The sequence below is a fragment of the Rissa tridactyla genome, chromosome 3 (genome assembly GCF_028500815.1).
Source record: "Rissa tridactyla isolate bRisTri1 chromosome 3, bRisTri1.patW.cur.20221130, whole genome shotgun sequence".
In the NCBI taxonomy this organism is placed as follows: Eukaryota; Metazoa; Chordata; class Aves; order Charadriiformes; family Laridae; genus Rissa; species Rissa tridactyla.
Genome location: NC_071468.1, coordinates 32,511,180 through 32,533,691, shown reverse-complemented (window position 1 = coordinate 32,533,691; position 22,512 = coordinate 32,511,180). Strand labels below are relative to the sequence as shown.

The window sequence follows — 22,512 nt, the reverse complement described above, 5'->3', positions numbered from 1 at the left end:
GTTAGTTACGGTTTCTACAGTACTGTTCAGTTCTAAGGTGCCTCTACTGACACTTTGATCATCAGAAAGTCTGTGGGGGAAGCCAGTATCGTTCAGCACAAGGGGTTTGTGCAGCAGATCTTTAATGCTTTCATGAGAAGCCATTTTCAAAACTTTTGTCGTGTAGATGAAATAAAGATGACCTTTATCCTTTACTTTTCTCCATTCAAGGTCAACGGCAGTTCTGTGATCTACTGACAATGGCACATGATGCCCATGGATGATATCCCATTGCTGCCAATGATTAATAGTTGCAGTTCCCTCTCCTCAGCGCCATAACTCACTCAAAGCTTCAGCATATGAGAATGATGGAACATCCCTGGAACAGATAAATGCATAAATCCTTTGAAGCCAACAAAAAATTGCCAGCTCTCTAGGAGTTTCTTCACAAGTCAGGCTATAGTTTTCAGATTAATACGTGCATGTAACACAAGAGGGGGAAAACCAGATAACCAATAGGATAAATCAGAGAAGTAATTTAAGGCTGGTTATTGTCACTTTCTATACTCTGTTCACTGTTGTTCACTTTGCAGGAAGAAAATGTCAGACAGGCACACATCACTTATTGTCCACAGTATCTGCATCTGCGACAGTCATTTCATTTGCAGTTGTGCTGGGAAGTGCATTCTGAAGCACACGACTTATCCCAAAAGCCACCGTATAATAACATCACGAACCAGCCTTCAAAAGGACTGTCTGTGGGAGTAGTGTATCAGTCATGTCATTCGGAGATATATCTGCCAATTTTAGGCAGCAAAAGTTTTTATATCTGATAGCTCTGTAGAACAAATTAATCTATCGGAGAAAGCTGGACTGTGTTTAGGCTAGTGCATTGTCTACAAATGGCGCAGCCACTAAAAGCTCCACCTTCCTGGCTGGCCAGAGTTCAAAATCGACCACTGTGGAGAGACAGAGTCTTGCCCCTATCCTGGTGACATGAGGGGCCAGCCCTGCTGCCTGGGCTGTGGTGAGCCCAGCTCCTGGGTCCATCTGAGACGAGAGCCCCAGGGAAAGGGAGGGCGGCTGTCACTCCGCTCTGACTGCGCGCCAGAGCTGGCGAGAGGAGGAAGGGCAACCCGCCTTGAGCTGCCTCTGCAATCGCTGTCTAAACTAGATGCTGGAGCTAGGTGGTACGGAAAGCTCTCCTGGGGAGCCGGGCAGTCTGTTTGTGTAGGTTGTCAACTATACGCACTTTTTCGTAAACAAAGCAGAAGGCATGTGAGATTGCCCAAATGCCAACTGTAGGAACTCTCAGTTATACACTGTAAAGTTCTGCTTTCAAGTTAACAGAGCTTCTCTGGACTCACGACAGAGAAGACTCCCGTAGTTCTCAGAAGCTGTGGTTTATTTAAAAAAAAAATTAGAATGAAGTAGTTTTATTTTCATCTTTTATTTTTAATAAGAGTGTTCACAGGTTCAAGAAAAAAAAAATTAGCCTTTTCAGCTATCCATTTTCAGAAGCAGAACTTAGGAAGCTCTTTTTTACTGCTTGTTTTTCAATGAAAACTTCTAATATTTTAATGGAATAGAATATTATTTCCTACATATTTTTCTTACATGTTGTATCATTTCACTTTTCATTTGGGCGAATAAAGATCTACAATTTTCTGAGTTGTTCTACCTATAGATATTTAGAATTTGCAATGGCCTAATTAAGAAAAGCTTAAATGTTTCTTTGAACAGTCAGTCTCTGCAGAGTTTTGGTGCTTATCCAAACCTGACTGAACAGCAGTGAAATTTCCATAGCTTCTGAGGATGCAAAATAGGACTAGAACCCACAGAAAAGGCTGTTCTGCTTCCATTCCTGGCCTTCGCTACAGCAAAAGAAAGCACCTCATGTTACCTCTGATCTGGAGTAGCGAAAATACTGAATTTTTAGAGAACTGTGTGTGTTAACCCATCCTTGGAAGCAATATTGCATTTCTTATCTCTGAGTCCTCATGGCAGGTTGCTTCCACTTGCGATTATCTCAAGTGTAGTTGCCATTATGTAAATGCTAGATCCATGCAGCAGGAACATCCTATGCTGACTGACAAAACTGTGTCCTAAGTATATATTCTGCTACCTGTGCTCGCTAAAATAATGGTTAGCGTAGAAAGGTATCTCAAAATAGTGGGGTGAGAAGAGAGAGCATAAACATAAACAGCCAGTCAAATCATAAAACACAGTCACAAATAATTTATCTAGCAGAAACATTTAAACAAGAAAATCTCTGCACAGAAAAGTCAAAATTTATAGGTCTCATAATTACACTAGTTAGCAAGATGCCTCACAAAACCTCCAGCTTGGTAATTCTGAATAGAAAATAAAGCTGAATACATCTCAGTCTGGTCATGGATTAAATCACAAGTGGAAAAAGAGGATCCAGTCCCGACAAGTGGTCTGTTGTCACTTAGCTCTACTCGGCTCCTGATTTGTAGAAAAATCCGTAGGGGAACAAAATGAAAAGAAATAAGGATTGCATTAAGCAAAGTTACATGTAATTCGTATTTGGGAATGGCAAGGGGGAGGAAAGATAAAGAATATTTTTCCCCGAAATTGATCCCTCTGTCTTCATGTACCTTTTTATGTATTCACATGTCACCCTTTTCATGGTGTATCTTCCATCTTCATTCTTCTGCCTTTAGCTAAATGTTGTGCAGCTCTGCCTTTTTGAACTGTCATGAAAACAACGTGTAAGAGACAGCACTGCAGATAAACAGCAATGCGTGTTGCCTGGTAAGTTGTGCTGTCACTGCAAGGAAAAAGACAAAACACCATGCACTCAAAACTGAGCAAAACATCTGAAAATGTAAGAGCGGCTTATTGTTTCACTGAAGTGCAAACCGTAGCGGCGACGGTGCAGCTGGAATGCGACAAGTGAGGCATCCATTGCTAGTGGCAGAGAATGACTGAAAAATGTGATAGCTCCCAGGACACGAACTTCAGCCGGAGGTTTTTGGCTCCTGCAGCTGCGGCTCTGTACGGCAGAGCCGTCTGGTTTCCGTCTGGCGGAGGGATTCATTACTCATGCCAAATCATCCCCTCCCTGAGGGAACTTGTGTAAAGTGCACAGTATTTTACATCAGTTGGATGTCCCTCGGATTACATATTCAAAGCTCTTACAGGCACTAACACTACATGCATCTAGCAAAACCTTGGTATTCTGACGGCAAAGCTGGTCAGATACCTCAAATGAAACACATTTTTAGTGTTAAAATAGGGGTTTCTGCTAGATGCAGTTTTTTCTTGTCTCTTGTCAGGAAAATGAAAGGTACAGCTGTGGGGAGCCACAATGCTCTTCCTCTCCCTGGGACCCGTGAGGGATGCTCTGCTTCCAGCCCTTGATGTGTTCTTCTGCTCCTTTGCCACTCTCCCATGCCCCTTCTCCTTGTACGCCCCGACCATCCCTTCACCACTGCAGAGGCTCAAAGCCGGGACAATATGAAAGGAAGGAAGACCTCTGTGGGGAGAGGGGAGAGAGCAAAGTGAAGGTGATGACTTTAGAGAGCTTTGCTTCCAGGAGGAGAATAACTTCCCAAGGGGCATGATGTATGGTGGGGATGGGGCTGTCACTCCCAAAGCTGTAACATCCACAAAGAGACTGATAGCAACACATTCCCAAATGAAATACTTTTAGAGTTTTCTTTCCATAAACAAACAAAGCCACTGTTATGGAGAATTTTCAGACTGATTCTTGACAGAAACAGATGTTGCAATATTGGAATTTCCCATGGGACAGATATTCCAGGGTTTATTCCATTTTAAACAGGGCTAGAAAATAAAACTGAGTTGATATACGGTTTGCGTCTTCATAGCCATTGCAGAGGCAGGTGGTTGGAGGATGTGCTAGACAGATGTTGCACGCTGCTGCAATGACTGTGAGACCAACTAGTGTGGATCTTCTTTTTTTTTTTTTTAAATTAGTTTTTAAATCTACTCCTTGTTCAGTGTAAGGAGCAATCAATTACTTTGTGGTTCTGTCCCACTATGTCACAGATTAAGGTTTGCTTTGGGTAAACTGAGGTACTAGCTTCAAAATTTCCCCACGACAACAACTCTTGCTTGGGAACTACTAAATGTGACCTAATTTGAAAAGCGGCCTGTAGCTCTTTTTGGTATATGCCTCCCTGTCACCACTAAGGTTAATCAAGGTTAAGCAGAAGGAAGGAAAACGGCAAAAGCCAGGAAAAAACTTGCAGATCATGTCCTCAGGGGCTTTCTCTAAGTAGGAAGAAGGACTCTGCTTCTATCGCTGTTCCTGGGCTCCCTTTGCTACCCTAAAAACATGCAAAGTTTCTGGACTGAAATCACATAAAGAAAGGTAGAAAACAGGTGTTAACCTGGTGCCGACATACACAGTCTCACTAACTGATGGACATGAAGCTCAGCAGGCAAGCATGTTAATCCAGTCTTAACTGGGGAGGTAAGGGGACGAGCAAACCGTTGGGAGGTGGGTCCCCATGACTAAGAAATCTGGAAAATTCTCAGCACCATGCCGCTGTAAGGTCACAGCTTACTAAGACTTTGCTCGATATCGCCTTTGATAGTTGAACAACATCTCATGACTTTAAATGGACAACTATGAAATAGCAAGGGATGGAGTGTGATCAGCCATCGCCATTACAAGGTTATATGGATTTGGGCAGGAAGTTGTAGGACTTTGCCGGAGTTCGGCACCACTGGAAAAAACGCACATTACAATTCCACGTTACGGCAACAAAAATCTTAACCACTATGTGTCCTAATCTGGCCAAGAAACAGCTCTCCTTGCCTGCTTCTCTGTGCTGCTCCTTGTCTTTGCGTTTTCCAAGAAAGACCAGACAGCTTTGATTCCATTCACCTGCAACCTATAGTTCAGCACCTCAGTGAACACCTAAATCTTTGTCTACAGTGTACAGCTAGCAACACAGGCAAGACTTATATACCAACAATCTGAGCCTGCTAAGAACAGGGGAATTGTGGTTTTTTGTTTGTAGATGCAAAGGCCAAATTCAAACAGCCTTATGCTTGTTAGGCAAAATGTGTCCTTTAAAGATGTTAATATGAAGGTTAAAATAATTTTTTTCTGGTTTCTGGAGTAAAGCTATATCGTTATTATTATTTTCTGCTCTAAAGTCAAAATATCAACTCAATTTTGCAGGTAGTTTTATGTAAGTGCGCTACTTCCAGGAGTATGCCACCTTTGCCCTCCAGAGTGCTATTCCTTTCACTCCATTCAGATAACCAGCATATTCATAAATCCCAATGAAACCAGTTATAAACACCTGTACTACCACACAATGAAATACAAAGAAAATTCTAGGAGAAAACCCAAATGGAAGCTGCTTTAGAACAACTAAATAAAAGGCTTTACTCTGAAAAATACTCCAGCTCTGGCATAATTAGCTAATTAAACCACAGCCACTATAATTATCTACCAGGAGATAGCCTGGATGGGGAAAACAAAAAGAAAAGGTGAAACAAATAACAATATTATGTTTTAGTGGGGAAAAAAAGCCCAAACAGTTAAAACGTCATATGTTTCCATTAGTCAGAGTTTGTATAGCATAAGGTTTTGTCACCTCTTCATCCCACTCCAACCTGGTCTTGTGCAAAGGTGCAGCACAGAGCCCTGAAGTGGGACTGCTGCAGCCCCTCAGGCTTTTGTTAACACTCGTCACAGGCATGAATCCTGCTCCCAGCGTTTATTTCATCCTTCCCTTTGCAAACAGTCCTTCACCTCACAAAAGGTGTTAGTGTCCCCAGAGAAGGAAATTAGAATTTAAACCACTAGCCATACGTATAGCCTTGATGTGGCTCGTCTCCCTAAGTGAATCATACAAGTGCCAGGCATCCATCGGAGCTACTTCTGCACTGTTTTTCCAGCAGAGAGTTTGCAGCTTCGTTAGTGCCACTGAGGGTGCAGGAGGTTTGTCTGACACTATACAGAGAAGATGGGGCTGTCACTGCCCTCTGCTCAGTCAGCAGCCTGTGACAGCAGCTGCTCCAGGCACTGTGAGGCCCTGGATGGGAGGAGCCAGGATCTGAAGATGACTCCTTCCATGGTGGCCATTCCTCCTTCTGCTTCCTCAGAGAGCCGGGCACTGTCACGTCATTGACGGGAACAGAACCAGAGGAGGATGCAAGGATCAAGGGGTGGAGGAGAGAAGCAGGGGTCCCCTTAGCTCCCTGTTCAGCTTACATGAACATCTGGCTCCCTTTTAGGGATGAAAGTGAAAAGGCACAAAGAGATGGGCCAGTTTCAAGACAGTTACCTTCACTCCTCCTCCCCTCTCCCATTGCCAAACCTTGGCAGAGCTGCCACATTCCTCCCCATGGCACGCCCCGGCTGCGAACGTCTGCATGCAGCAGAGAGAAGAGCAGGTACCAGGCCAGTAACGCATCCTTGCCCCAGCATAACCGAGCTGAAATACTGCCTCTACATACTCAAATTAGCAAGATTTAAGTTGACTTGGACGTTGCCGTCCCAACTCTGCAGTACAGCGCGCGGGGAGGCTCAGTGGTCGCTGCTGTGTCTCTTTCTCATTCTGCAGCAGCCTTCTGGAGAAGAGGCGCAGACGGCCCCCACCCTCCCAGCACCGGCAGAAGGACTGATTCATCAAGCCTGACTCTCTGAGGCAGCCTGCCAGACGACAGAGCTGCTGGTGGGGTGCCTTGATGCTGTCAGCTGCCCATATGTCTATCGGGCAGCTACTGCCTGTGCGATCCCCATTCTGAGAGAAATTCAGAGCACGGTTTTGGATATCTACATAAGAACCAATTCCACAATCCAAGCCAATTAAATAAACAAATAGATAATTAGGGGGAAAAAAAAAAAGTTTTGGTTTGAGCAAACAGCTCTTTTATTTGTTTTCTTGTCAAAATGAAGTAAATTATGAGGTAATAAATAAATATTACAAAATTTAAACCTAGGCAAATTCAAAGTGATGTAAGGGGAAGGGGAGGGAGGACAGATGGGCAAATTCAGCACAAATTCACACCTAGTGCTGGCCGTCTCAAACTGTTCATGACTGCAAATAAACTAATCTGTAAACCAGGAGCAGCTGAACAGAAGGGGGTTAGGGTATAGGCTTACCTTGGTGTCCACAGGGATTTTTTGGCCACCCTAAAGCACAGCTCTAGCCCCTACTGGATAAGCTCTTTCCCATCGGAGGATGCCAGGCTTGGTATCTCTCTCACTTGCCGGGCACCAATGCAGCCCTTTCTGTTACCATGGCACAGAGCTGATTTTGCTTCCACCCTACAGTACCCTACGCCAAAGGCTGAAGGCAATTCCTGTTTCCTTTCTAGGCAGCATCACTTTGTGGGATTCTTGTCAAATACGCTGGGACTTAATATGATCACGCCGTGCCTCTGCGACATCGGCCGGGCTGCGGCAATAGGGCAGATCAGCCTGCTGGCTGGGCTGCTTTTTCTCGGCTGTGAAAATCAGAACATTTCATTTTAAACACAGAAATGTCTCAATGGCGTTACAGTTTCAAGGTTTCTTTAGACTGCAGTACTAGCCTGTTATCCTCGGTTAGGACTGGATTACCTTTGTGCTTGGCCCTTTTACAGATTATTAAGGATTACAGGGTACATGTCTGTACTGCCCTCATATTAGACTATAAAGCAAGATATGTTTTGGGGGGAAAGGGTAATATGACAATGAAATAACCCATATCATGTTCTCAAAGACATCCATTACCTCACATTTTCTTTCTTTACCGTTGAAAATTTGAGCTACATTTCTACTGTGCCCTTTTAAGAACAAAGAAAGGATAAAAGGCTTCCTTGTAGTATGAGACTTCCCTGAAAACCTACAACACTCAAAAAATTACATGGAGCATGAATCTGATTTCTGCCTCGAGTTTTAAGTTCTCAGCTTGTCTGAAATCCTCCTCTTTCATCCTCCCCTGACCAGAGCATTAACACAAAGATTACTCACCATCAACATCTTAATTAAAGCCTGAAAATAGGTTTAAATAAGAAACAAGTGTTGCATTCACCTTGCACTGGATCACCTGAAAAGTATGATTTTTGCTCATACTGAGTACATATACTTTGCTCAGAAAATCTACCTATTATAGGCAAATCCAAAAATAACCAGGCTTGTAGGAACTAAAGGTAATGAAGACTTACTATATAATTTATTTAGTCTACTGCATTTTTCTTTTTTATTTTTCCAGTGCTGTGTCTTTTCCAGTTCTATATTTTTCAAATGATGAGTCTTAAATCATTTCTCTAAGGAAACAAACCGTATCATTGTTATCATATGTTAGGGTTAACCAGTGCAATCATTGTACAAAAAAAGTACTTTTTTTTCTGAAAACAACCTGAGCATACAAGCAGAAAGCCTGGTATGAAAGAGAGAGGGTGTAATAGGAAATTCCGAACAAGCAATTAGATGGGTGAGTCTGGAGCTATGGCAGTGAAATAAAGCACCAGGTTTTGGCTGTGTTTGTAACTTTAAGTTATTCTCCCTTTGACATCCTCCTTGTCCTGTCTCATGTATTTGATAGGTAAAATAGTCCTACATTAAAAAAATGTAACATAATTTCTTGCACGAAGCCCAAAGCAATTCCCGCAGTCAGAACGCAACTGCTCAATGCTGGAGAGACAAGGAGTGTTGGGAACCTACTGCAGGAGGAGCAGGTGCCCTCCTCCAAGTACCTCCTACCAAAAATCTAAAAGAGAGAGACAACTTTGGCATGGGTAAAAAGGCTTCATGTGACTTCAGAGGGGAGCTGTACGGGGTAGGGTGTCAGATGGCTGGGGAGGCAGGAGCTGTCAAGGCACCCTGTCTCACCTACCCACAGCCTGGAGTGGCGCGTGAGCAAGTGGGAGCTAAGTTAAGCAGAATGATCTCAAACTGGCAAGGCAAATTTTAGGAACTCGGTATGTTTTAGGAATACAACATGCTTTTAAGATTTTTTTTTTTTATTATTATTATTATTTGTAACTCTCTCACAAAACACCCGCGGATAAAAATAAATCATCCTCTCCTTGAGGCAGATAGCTCTGAGCCGCTGATTCTACTAGAGGGTCACCACTGTTGAAGGAGATTTCTTAGTAGTCTGGAGATTACCTGGATTGCTGGCGTCCCAGTTAAAAAGAAGGGTGAAGTGAGGGGAGGGAGGAAGTTCTCAGATACAGATTTAGAAAGGCCAGGAGTAGTTGTCACACTCTGTGGTCACTGATACTATTTTGATGTCTCCTAAAAGGACCCAGATGTCAGTAGCTGTGACCCAAATTGAGGAAGGGATTAGAGTGGATCTCTGATGCCATCTGTAACTCAATGGATCAGCACCATAGAGAAAAAAAGTGTTGGGAACCTGCTGCACATACCAGCTGAAGAAGTGAAAATTCGGACATCAAGTGGAGCATCTTGGGTGCTTAAATTTGCATTACGTGTATAAACTATGTAAGAAATCAAGCCTCATTGTTTTTACGATTCCTTTAAGGAGACAACACACCTCTGTTGTACAGATACATGCTCACAGTGAAGCCCTGATCTGAGTTTGATACTACTGAAGATGCCTTTCCCAAGTCAAACAGATTTATAATCTATATTTAACAACAGTAACAACACCAAGAATGCTATATTTTCTCCCCTCACATTTTAAATGTGAGGAAGGACTTTATTAGGAACGCACTGAAAGCTAAATCAGGACTACTTCCAGCTGTGATTCTGCAGGCATGTTGTTTCTTCCACTGGCTTATTGAATTACCTTAAGCAAACTATTTAACCTCCTTTTTCCTCCATCCGCCTCTCTAGAAAATAATGTTAATCCCTAAAATGCAAGATTTTCAGGCTGAACCAAAGCTCTTCAGTGTCAATGGTGGATACTCATTTCTGAGGGCTTTGAGACAAGCCTTCGGTCAAGCATTTGATCAGTTAATATTTGTAACTGTCCGTGCTAGTATCACTTTGCATGACTAACTATTTTGCATGACTACGAATGACATGGGAGGTTGTTACTGCTAAGCATTCAGCAAATGGCATAAGTTTTTTTGCACAGAGAAGCGCGTGAACTGCTATAAGTCTGCCCTAGATTTAAAATAGGAAAGATAGTGGTAACTGTGCATCTGTGTGCTGGCTTCTTAATATTCAGGAGTAGCATGAATCTGAATGCGTCAAAACTTTTCATTTAGACATCAAATTCTTGATTCACCTGAAGCTTAATCAAAATCTTCTTTCAATGGTTCATTTTGGCATCAGACGTGTAGCTCGTTATTGCAGTGATGGGTGGGGACAGCTCTTGGCATTTGTGTTCGGAGCAGCTAAGAGAGGGGATGTGGCAGATGTTATGGGCAAGCATTAGCTCGTCCCGAATTCCCCTCCAGTAAAAATGCTGAGCCTTTGATGAGCCAAATAAATAATTAGCAGTGGAGATAAAATGGGAGCAGCGCTGTCTTATGCTGAAAACAGATTCTGATTTCCTTTCCACCCCATGCAACACCCTTGGCCGTGGTGGGATTACTTCCCAGCAGCACAACAGGGGCTGAGAATCAGGCTCTTTGCCTTTGTATTCAGCTCCTGAGGCAGAGCTCAGGGGTAGAACTGCAGCATACAACCTCTCCTCATACCTCACTAAATGTTATTTGACAGCTGTTAAGCTTTGAAGGAAGTGGGAATGCCTCCAAGCCAGTGAAAGATGCTGTCCTGCCCTTCTCTGCTCTGCTGGGGCACTGCGGTGTGGGCAGCAAGTGCCCTCTCACATGCTGTCACATGCTTCTCACATACTCACATAAAGGGACATATCTCCTGTAGGGATAAATGGCCATTTAGTATTTTGCCTTTCTGTCGTGGTTATCAAGCAAGAAAACATTGATCTGGGTGGTGTTTGCACGGTTTACCTCTGCTCATGATGAACTGGATGTCTCTGACCAATGGATTTCTCATGAGTTTCTGTGCGAGCATCAAGTGGATGACAGTTTGTCAACAATCTAGGACAACTTTAGTGACAATGCTAAGATGTACAACTACTTTTCTTTAATTCTTGCTTATTTTTATCTTTTTATTATATTTATTTCATAATCTATATTTCTATTTTCTACTTCATTATCTGGCAATACTTGTAATTTTTGTCCTTTTCACTGCATTTTTTTCTTATTTTTCAAAGATTTCTCATATTGCAAAGGGAAAAAAGAAGAAAAAATCGACAAACCCCGACAAACAAACAAAAACCAACACTGAAATACGCTTTGTCCCTGAATTTCTCCCATTAAGACAAACAAAACAAAAAGAAAAGGCTAGATGAAATTTTTTTCAGCAGAAGCGAGTAAAACCCCATAATCCCAGAATGCGTGCTTCTGTCAAGCATCCTCTTCATTATGTCTGATGCCTTTCAGCAAGCCTGCACTTGCTAAGGGTCCTCTAGAAGTCAATGCACACTACTGCCGCAAACCAGTCTCAAATGACCTGAAGTATCAAATGTTCATGTAAGACTTTCCCCTGCTCTGCTTATATAAATTTTGTTTCTCTTTGGGACTGTGACTTCACATTTTTATTTTTATACAGTTTCTGTCTCAACCTGTCAAATACAAATGATTAATACGTGATGATTAATGTCTTCATGTGATGTCCTTCCTCCCAATGGTTGTTTTATTCCGTGTTTAATTATATAAATGCTTTGACCAAATCAAGGTTTGTATCCTGGATACAATGCAGCTAGAATAGCTCCGTTCACGTGTTGAGGGTGAGGAGGGGTTTTTGCACCAGCGGTGAGCCACGGAGGAAGGTTACTGCATAGCCAGGTTGGAGACAAGGGTAGAACTGAAAAGGGGGTAGAATAGTGGCAGGCATTTACCCCTAAGTCTTCATCTGAGTGCACCCTCAGCAAGTTTGCTGATGACACCAAGCTGTGTGGCACGGTCGACAAGCTGGAGGGAAGGGATGCCATCCAGAGGGTCCTGGACAGGCTTGAGAGGTGTGCCCATGCAAATCTCGTGAAGTTCAACATGGCCCAGTGCAAGGTCCTGCGTGTCCAAATCATGAGTAAGGATGGATGTTCAGGCCTTTTCAGAATAAATTGATCCTCTACCTTTTCTAAAATTACCAGAACTCTGTATTTCTAACTTTCCTCAGAGACAAAATAATGTAATCACTCTTTACTACAGCATCAGGATGTTGAGATTATTTGCCCTAACAGCAGCAGGGCAGGGCTTCCTCTGTTTCCAGTCTTTAGCTGGTAGACCTCCACACATCAGGCCTTTGTTGCAAGAAGCATTAGCAATATAGAGAGTGGCATCCCCTCCGATGCACGGTGTTCAGTGTGGCACCGCTGTTTGAGAGAACATCCTTACACAACTTAGATATTTCTGAAGTTTGCAACACCTTAGTCATAAAGCATTCTCTTATTGACATGCAACAGACTAGAAGAGTGCATGGGTATATTTATCCCACTATGCTGTGGGAAATTCAAATTCGGTTAATTACTTCCTACCTAGGTTAAAGTATCCGTAAGTGCAAATGCCCAAGTTATTTTTTGCTCATAAAATGGAACTGCACTATCACCTGACTGCCAAACTGCAGCTAATATGTAACTGAGAGGTGACAGGATAGCAGTGGTTGGTGGAGTGATCTTCGTTCAGCCGGTCTGTACAGCACTTGCAGTAAAAGGAGCTGTGTAAATGTAAATCATTGTTATATTCTTTAAGTAATCAAATCCATGGTGCCATTGTTTAAAAAGGCTGGAGATGTGGAGCCATTTATTCATATTTTAATGCTTAGACTGCCTGCTGCATAAAATATATATGGAAAAAATAAGCTTTCAGAGATACATTTTTTTTTCCAGTGCTGAATTTATAAGCTAAGGAGACTATAGTGCTACAGTAATTCTTAATTTGTACAGTTGTTTTTATCACTCTTAGTAAGAAATACCACAAAATAAAACAGACCTAAATCTCTCATAAATCTAATGGAAGTGTCGCACTTCAGATGCACATTTTTAAGCGGCTGCATCATTGCTTTAATTCAAAACACAGCCAGCAGGCTCAGTATGACCTGGGAAGTTCTACAAAACACTTGCAGATTTATTCATCTTTTGAAATAGTGGTGAATTTATAAATTACACCAATGCCCGATGGCCAAAACTGAGATTTGGTCCCACATCATGTAGGGTGCTCTACACATAAAAAAGACACAATCTCTGTCCCCAGATGCCTTACTTGAATTCAAGTGCTGCAGTTATGTAATGTTGCATCTTAATCATTCATGACTATCCGGGTTGCTGCAGACCACACAATGATTTCAAAGCAACAGTCTCCCTATTCATTTCTGTGGGCTTCTGGTTCCACAATATTTTCTAATGTGTTTATCCCTATGATGCAAGGCAGTGCTATCACCCCTGCTTACAGATGGAAAACTGAGCCCCAAAGATACTGTTTTCAAAATTTTTGTATATCAGTTCAATCCCTTATTCAAAATGAATCAAGTATGCCAGTGCCTAAGTTGCACTAATCATAAGTCTGATGCTCTTAAATGTCTAAAACACTTTTGAAAGGAGAGTCTAGACTGATGAAAATGTACCTTTAACTTTCCCAGGAGCAGGTAGGATTTCTGTGATAGAGCACTGGCACTCTGGATTACAGAATCACAGAATGGTTGTGGTTATAAGGAACTTCTGGAAGTCATCTTGTCCAATCTCCCTGCTCAAGCGCAGCCACCCAGGCACAGTTGCCCAGGACGATGTTCAGATGGCTTTTGAATATCTCCAAGAATATAGACTCCACCACCTCTCTGGGCCATCTGTGCCAGTGCTCAGTCACCATCATAGTAAAGAAGTATTTCCTGATGTTCAGATGGAACCTCCTGTGCACCTTCAGATGGTGCCTCTTGTCCTGGCACTGGGCACCACTGAAAAAAGCCTGACTCTGTCTTCTTACACCCTCTCTTCAGATATTTGTACATATTTATGAGTTCCCCCCTGAGCTTTCTCTTCTCCAGGCTGAACAGTCACAGGTCTCAGCCTTTCCTCATATGTGAGGTGCTCCAGTTCCTTAATTGTCGTAGTGGCTCTTTGCTGGACTCTCTCTAATATGTCCACATCTCTCTTGAACTGTGGAGCCAGAACTGTACACAGTACATCATATGTGGCCTCATCAGTGCTGAGTAGAGGAGAAGCTAGAACCTGCTGGTTATGCTTCTCCTAACGCAGCCCAGGATACCATTAGCCTTCATTATGGCAAGGGCACATCACCGGGTCATGTTCAATCTCATGTCCACTAGGACCCCCAGACCCTTTTCTGCAAAGCTGCTTCCCACCCAGAGGGACTCGGCATCTCTGGTACATGGGGATATTCCTCCTGAGGGGCAGGACTTGGGATTTTCTTTTGTTGAATATCATGAGGTTCCTCTCAGGCCATTTCTCCAGCCTGTCAAGGTCCCTCTGGATGACAGCATGACACTGGTCTATCAGCCACTCCTTACAGTTTTGTGCGATCAGCCAAATTGCTGAGGGTACACTCAGCTCCATCATACATGTCATTAATGAAGATATTAAATAGGATTGGATGATAAATAGGTTGTGGACCAGTATTGACTCTTGGGATATACTGCTAGTTACTGATCTCCAGCTAGACTCCATGCCACTGATCACAGCCCTCCTGGCTCAGCTGTTTGGCTAGTTTTACATCCATCTCACTGCTCATCCAGCCCATTCTGCATTAGCTTCTCTACAACGATCTTATGAGACAGAGTTGAAAGCCTTAGTGAAGTCAAGGTAGACATCTACTGCTCTTGCCTTGTCTACCAACCCAGTTATTTGATAGTAAAAGGTTATCAGGTTTGTCAAGTGTGACTTCGTGAATCCATGCTGATGAATCCCAGTCACCTCTTGTCCATCACATTCCTGCAAATGGTTGCCAGGATTAGTTACTCCATCACCTTCCCAGGAATTGAGGTGAAGCTGAGTGGCTTGTGGTTCCCTGGGTCATATTTCTTGCCTTTTTTGAAGATAAGAGTGATATTTGCTTTCCTCCGGTCCTCAGGTATCTTTTCCAAGTGCCATTATTGTTCAAAATTAACGGCCTAACTCTGACATTAAGGCAGGTCCCTCAGCACTCATGGGTGCATCCCATCAGTGCTATGGTTATCCAGTTTGCTGGATTGGAGCAGCATCAACCATGGCTAATTGTGCCACCCAAGGGACCTTATTATGTAACAGTAGCTAAAAAAATTGCTTGGAATTCTCAGAGAAATTTCCACTTTAGAAGGGCCTGCTCTTATAAACCTGTGTGTATGAACAGAAGACTTATATAGCAATCTGTCATCTTCTCTCTGTGGCACCTGCTGGCCATGATGTGCTTTCATAACATTATCAACAATTTCCACACAGGGCAGCATGGGTTTGAACAGCACAAAGATGAATAGGACAGTCAAAGAGAGTGAAGAGGAAAGAAAAGTTAGAATGAGAAAGCAGCATAAATCAGAAAAGGGAAAAAATACAAAACAAGAGAAAAAAAACAAACAAGAAAAGGGTGTCAAAAAAACCCAAACACGCCAAACCACAAGCAAAACAAGCTTTCACTCTGCCTAGGAAGAGAGAAATCCTGGTTCTCTTCCAGGTGAAACAATATCATTATCTTGGCAGCAGGATTACTAAAAACAGTGCAAGGACAAATCAGAGAGCGAGAAAGAGCTCATTGGGAGCACACATAGATCAGTCGAGCAATGGTGTTTGCCTGTGTGTGACACACAACTCCAGCACAGGCCCCTGTTGTAGGATCTTTTTCAATTTGAGAACAGGTCAAGGCACAAAAAGGAAGCTCTGAGATACCACTAAGAGTTAAGTGCATGCTCCATTAAAGAGGGAACGTTCCCTTCTGCCAATGAAGTGGAAAGATAATATAGCATGTCACCTCTGAGCAGCTTCAGGATATTGATTTGGTACCAATGTTAGGGGCAGACTTTGTCTTTGCAAGTTGACATTGACCAAGCTGCCTCTTTGAGACACTTGCACAAGCTATTGCTCCCTTTCCTTCAGCTTCTCCTTCTCAGTCTGAGAAGCTGTGTGGAACAGAGTGCTGATCAGGACCATGCTCATTACATCAGTGTCAGAAGCATGCATTCTGAATCCACTGAAAGAGATAAAAACATGCTGCTAGCTTCAGCAATGGCCCTGAGACGACAAATACAAAGGAAGGTCAGAGGGGGAAGGGAAACAGTGCTCCTCCTGCTAATCCTCGTTATGATGGCACTGGTGTATCCGGAGCTAAACTTCAGATTCTGATACCATTTCAGTTCAGTGAAATCAGGAGGCCCAACAAACAACACTTGTCACTATCTCCCACACATTTGAATTTTCATGGGGCCATCGCAGCCCCTTTTGTACCATCTGCAGCTCCTGCAATTGGAAGGCCACAGCTGGGATGGAAGTGGGAATGGGACTGGTGTCCTGGGTAATGACGAGGAGAGACGTTAAAATCAATGCGGGGGGGAAGAACTGCTTTCACGCTTTCACTATGAGTTCAACGTTTATGAAAAATTCTTAGCAGAGAATGCAGCAAACCTTTGTCTTTTGTGCATACATTTCTTGGTAGTGAGGCAGGATTCCTTCAAGCTGAGTGCAGACAGTGTGCCTCAGACCTGGCATACTGACATATCTTAACGTATATTAAGTGCCCATCATTTTAGCAGCTAAGCAGTATCACATCCCATTTAGCACATACACAGCATTTTATAGAGCAGAGCGCTGTAGAAATCCTTTTCCCTTAGGTTTTTCTACACGCTCATTGCAGTGACATGCATCTGACCAATTAAAGCAAAACAGCTTTAGTTAATTAACTCTAAGGGACTGAGTGGTTCCCTGGCTGAAAGTCATGAGAGCTGGTTTTGATATTATGAGTGCCACTGATTAACTCTCAGACGATGGACAATTCACTTCATCTTTCTGCGCTTCATTTTTCCCCGGTGCAAAATGTAGAGAAATAAAATTTGTTTTCTTCGTTGAAGTGCTTTTGAGAGCTGTGAATGAAAAGAGCTATGCATCATCAATGAATACTCAAAAAGGCCCGATGGGAGATTTATAGAAATAGCACTGTCCTCACTGTGCTTCTGGAAAACTGAGCCACAAGCAAGTAAAGCAACAAAGGGCCAAAACCTCACTGAGAGGCAGCATGGGGACAGGATAAGAATTTAGGGTTCCTGACACCTTGACAGCCACTTGTTCCTCTGGACCAGGCTGGCAAGACAGCATCTTTCTCTCATCTTTCCCCACGGCACCTGATTCTCACCCCTCCAGCTACCAGATTGCATGTCTTCACTTCTGCATTGTTTCGTTTTATTTACCCCAACTATCCTCCTCCTCAGCAAATCAATACATCCGATCACTTCCAGCACCTAACGACCTCCACTAATGTCTCTCTCTGGTTGCAAAGATTTTCCTGTTCACTGGGCCAAATTCTCTATACAGTGTCAATATGGCTATACAGAGGATTTTTTCAGACTTCCACTGGGCTCAAGATCTTAAACACTGTTGAGTTTTTGCCAAAAGCTTTGCCTCAGGAAAAAGTGACACCAGCATATTTTCTTTCATTCTATTCCTATTACTCTATCATGGTTTTGTCTTACCCTTTCATTCTACTTAACTCCACATAGTTGCAAGTCCCAAAGCTAACACACCAGTTCCACAGTACGTTAGGCAGAGCAAGGCAAATAACTTGTACCTGCTAACTGATTTGATTATTTCAACATCTTTTTATAATTGAGGAATGCAGGTGAACAGAACTGAATTTCCTCAGGTTTTTTTCAGTATTTGAATACATATAATTTAAAAAAAAATATTCTTTGGACTTGCTGGTCAGTATTCCTACTTTTGGCAAAGAGTGACTAAGTTTGGAGTAGCTAAATAAATAATTTTATTATTTCTGCTCTACAACTGTTTGAGATAAAAGTAGTTCTAACACAAAATTTTGTCCACGTCAAATAGAGTTCTGAAAACAACTTTAAAATTAGATTTCATTGTAGGAGAAGGGTGAGTGAAAAACGTCACACGAGCATTTACTACCTCTTATTTCGAGTGTCTTGTGTTAAAGAAAATTACACAATGGTAAAGAAGAAAATAGCAAGGTCTGGTCTGGAGGCTGAATACCATGGCTTGACTGGTGCTTCAGCTCTCACTGCAGGACAGAGTAGTCTGCAGGCCAGCAGATAATAACCTCAAGCCTACTGAGGAAATCAATGTCTTTGACTATGTTTCCGCCAGAGTTAGTTCTCAAATTGGAGTCAAAACCCAAATCCCATCATTCCTCTGCCAGACCCAGTTTTTCTCCACTGGCTTCAGGATGCTTGTAAAGCTGTAGGAGTTTATGTGTTTTGTTCTACTGTGCCCTTAGATTCTGACTTCTGCTGGTAGCTCACATACATCCAAAGACAGAGTTCAGCTCAATGCATCTGATACTGCTGCCTCTGCAATAAAAAGGCAGGAAAGGGTGGTTTCTAGGGATTCACCATTAGCATGAACATACTACGTCAATCATTCTTCCAAGACAGAAGCAAGAAGCAGTAACACTTTTCCTGTACTCTTAAGCAGTTTCCTACCCATTTTTAATCCCTAACATTTATTGCTGCTTTCTTTTTCACAGTTAGGTTCACTGCAAGAGCGACTCTTGCTTTACATCATTAAAAGTCAGAGGTGTTGTAGAACTGGAGGAGCGTAATGAACATTCAGGGCTTGCTTTTGAAATTATCTCTATCTCTTCTTGCATTTAGTATGCTGTAAAACATTAAATACTCCAAAGTTGTCAGCCATTACAGTTGTGTAAAACAGATATTAGTGAAGTAAGAAATGAGCTTTTTCATATAGGTGAAAAATCTCTTGCTAACAACCCTGAATCTTGAATCACAGAATAATTAGAGCCTGCGTTACGGGTAGACAGCACAAACTTCCTCCCACGTCGCTTCCTCTCTCAGTAGTATGTTTCAATCCCACCTACAGGAGGTGGAAAGCAAAACTTCTGACTTCTAGTCTGTCAAGTTTTTCTTTCTTTGTTAAGCCTAGTAAGGAGGATACCAACTGCAGTACTATTTTTTTCCTAAATTGGAAACTTTACTGAAAGCACCTCTTGTTAGAGAAGGAATACTATAGAGATTTGTAACGCATGACTTAGAAAAGTGGTGAACAGACCAACAGATAAACTGACAAACACAATGCTAATGCTACAGGTGGCAGTGGCAGCACTACCTCGGTTCAAAGTCAAATCTGTGACCTAAGAGTACAAGAATTCATATCCTGCTTTCCTCCCCCTACCACCATCAGAAGACAAAACAGCAAGCGCATTTACCTGTAGATCAGGACTTCATCATCCGAGCAATTATACTGCAGTTGATACATTTTCACCCGAGGGGCTGACTTGCTCACCGTCCACTTGACCAAAGCTGAGGTAGTGGTCACATCTGATACCAGGACAGCCCTTTCTGGTGGGCCTTTTGTTTCTCCGCGATTAGACTTGCTGGAGCTGGTGATGTCCGAGAGCCTGGATTTCGGTGGGGCTGCTCGGCCTGTGCCATTGCTGAGATGGGGGAGCTGAACAATTGAGAGCTCAATCGTTGCGGTGGACTCTCCAGCAGCATTGGCTGCGATGCATGTGAAAGTCCCATAATCCTTGGAGGTGGTGATGAGGATATCTAAGGTGCCGTTGTCATAGACAGCTGTCCTTGAAGAGTTCCCGATGAGACGGTCATCAGGGGCCACCCAATGAATAATGGGAATGGGATCCCCAATGGCTTTACATTTCAGTGTAGCGGTTTGCCCTTCTAAAACCAGCAACTTGTGGGTATGTTGTGTAATAAGAGGAGGCTCACAAACAAATTCTTCCTCCCGTACATACCAGAAGTACCTTCCCTTTAGACCTGGAGGAGAAGCACAAGTTTCCATATCGTCATCTCTGTCAAGTCGCCTTAGCCACAGTAGCTCGCAGTTGCAATGTAGTGGGTTGCCCCCAAAGCTGAGAGACAAAGGTGGAGAAAATGGGGTAACGGCTAATGGAATTACTTGAGATCTGGCAAATATAGGGTCGGGGGGGAGCTTCTGAAGTCTGTTGGATGTTAGATCCAATCTGGCCAATTTCTGAAGATCTGCAAACGTCCCCTCTGTAATATAATCTATCAGGTTATGATCCAAACTGAGCTGGTGCAAGTTTATCATCTTCCTTATAGATTCCCAGGGGATGCTTCGGAGGTTATTGTAGGAGAGGTCTAAGTCTTCCAATGTCAGCAAAAAATCCTCAAAGGCTTCATCAGAGATGCTGCTTAGCTGGTTGTTGTTTAAAATCAAATGCTGAAGGTTAATTAAGCCTCTCAAAATATCCTCTCCAATGTCAGGCAGCCTGTTGCTGTCCAGATGTAAAGACCGAAGGCTCTCCAAGTCAGTGAAAGAGTAGGGCTGTATGTAACTGATGGTGTTTCTGGACAAAGTAAGGTCAACAAGTCCAGACATATTGGCAAAATCCTGTCGTGTGATGTTAATAATAAAGTTGCCCCCAAGTCGGAGTTCAACAGTCCTTCGATCTATGTCTAGTGGTACAAATAGGAGACCCTTGGAGGGACACAAAGTCCCCAGAGACTCAGACAGGTTTTGACAGACACAGTATTTGGGACAAGCGTTGACCATGACAGCCATTCCAAACACCAGGATGCTGCAGAGCAATTTTTCCATGGTAAATCACGCAACAGTACCTACAAGAAATAAAAAGAGTTACAGGGAACATCAGCAGTTGTATATGTATAGCTACCTTTCCTCTTATGTTTTACCTAATATCTACCTCCAGATAGACATAGCGCCTGCAGTGCTTCCTCTCAGGAGTCACACCTAAAGCAATCAGCACTCTGTGATGGGAAGGTTAAGAGTTACAACGACGTATTTCTCCACATAATGCTTTTCTTTAAAAAAAAAAAAACCTGAATAGGATAGGAATTGTTAGTGCTTATGCCTGGTAATAGGGTCTTGTGACTACCTATTTTCTAGTTACAGTTTTATAATTTTTATTGGGTAGCTAGTAGAGGATAAATCCTGCCGTCACATGCATGGCTTACTTAAAACCCTGAAAGATTTCATTTGGAATAGTGCCTGCTTCTTTGAGGGTAGACGCTGTCTTATAGTAATTACATACTGCTGCATAATAATGTGGAATTAGTCTTAGGGTTGAAAGAGCTGATTTTACAGATAAAAATAACTGCGTATTTACTCCTCAGTAATGTGGTTAGTAATGACCATGTAATTATGTGGCCAGTCCTGGGGTGAGACAGTTCACTTGCCCACCCATAACAAAATTCATGATAGGCAGCACAGGAAGCAGATATCGCTTGCATAGTCATCACCTGGATTCACCCTGCAGTCAGCCATGGGAAGGATGACATTTTCTAGCTCTGAAGAGAAGAGATGCAGGGGAAACCTGTGCTACCTTAGGCTCCTGGGAAGCTTTCTGATGCCCTCATGCTCTCACACTGCGGTCCTTTCTGTTGTAGCGACAGCAGGGTTCTCACCTGTGTCCAAGGCTCTCTCTTGCATCCTGCCCATTTGTCTTTGCACTGTTATTTCTCTTTTTTTTCACAGCTCTTGCATGCTTTTCCAGCTTGAGCTGTAAGGTATGTGTCTTTGAAGAGTAAACTAAATGTATATATAGGCTGACTCAGAGGGCCAGTTGTGGCTGTGAGAAGTTGCAGCCCTGCCTCAGGTTTGGGAATATCTTCTTACATAGGTTTGCTGACCTTCTTCCCACATGTGCAGGACGTAGGTAAACTTGTTTTCTTTCTGTCTCTCCTTTGCCCAGACCCTGCTGTCAAGGAGGGCTGAGGAATGGGCACATCATTAATTTGTAACCATCGCTCTCCCACTGCGGAAAGGGGCAGGTTCACAATGAGCTATATTTTTGTACAGGATCTCCCAGGCTTTTTTGCCAAGATACTGTGTTCTAGTCTCCAAGGCCCTCACTTGTGGCAGTAGCTACAGGCACAATTCAGGCTATAATTGCCAACGTGGCTGTTTTGCCTCAATTTAACCTACATTACCCCACCATGAAACTCAGCATCACCGTCCTTGGTACTTAGTATATGCCATATTTCTTCTCAATCACACAGGTGCTCATACACTTAGCAGTTTTTGGCACTCATGGTTTAAGAGCAGTCATGGCACATTAAAAGATGAGACACCCTCACGCTTCATCAATTGACCCTCCAGCACCCAAGCAGTGGATGGCCGACAGTCGACTGTGCTTAAGCTTGTTCTCTTACTGCCGTACGCCTGACGGGATAATACGCAGTGTCTCATAATGATTCCAATAATTATTACTACGAATCCACTCAAACTTTAGCAAACATATGATGCAAGAAACCCATTTCACAAAAAAGTCACATTGCAATTATTTACACATCGTCACACAGCTGAAATGACAGTTACGCAGATGTCTTATAATAATTAAAAGAAATTATAAAGGTTAATTATTAATCCCCCAGCAGCACACACCAAACACAAAACAAAATCAATCCCTTCAGTAATTATTTTTTTAACT

General features: G+C 42.8%; 1 protein-coding gene across 1 annotated transcript in view; it reads right to left on the bottom strand.

The window, feature by feature from the left end:
• Positions 1–20,660, bottom strand: part of LRFN2 (leucine rich repeat and fibronectin type III domain containing 2) — a 39,116-nt gene extending 18,456 nt beyond the window's left edge. Inside the window, exon 1 of the mRNA XM_054196138.1 lies at positions 19,288–20,660. Within this exon, the coding sequence (XP_054052113.1) occupies positions 19,288–20,660 (1,373 nt within the window). The remainder of the gene's footprint in view (positions 1–19,287) is intronic.
• Positions 20,661–22,512: the final 1,852 nt, after the last annotated feature.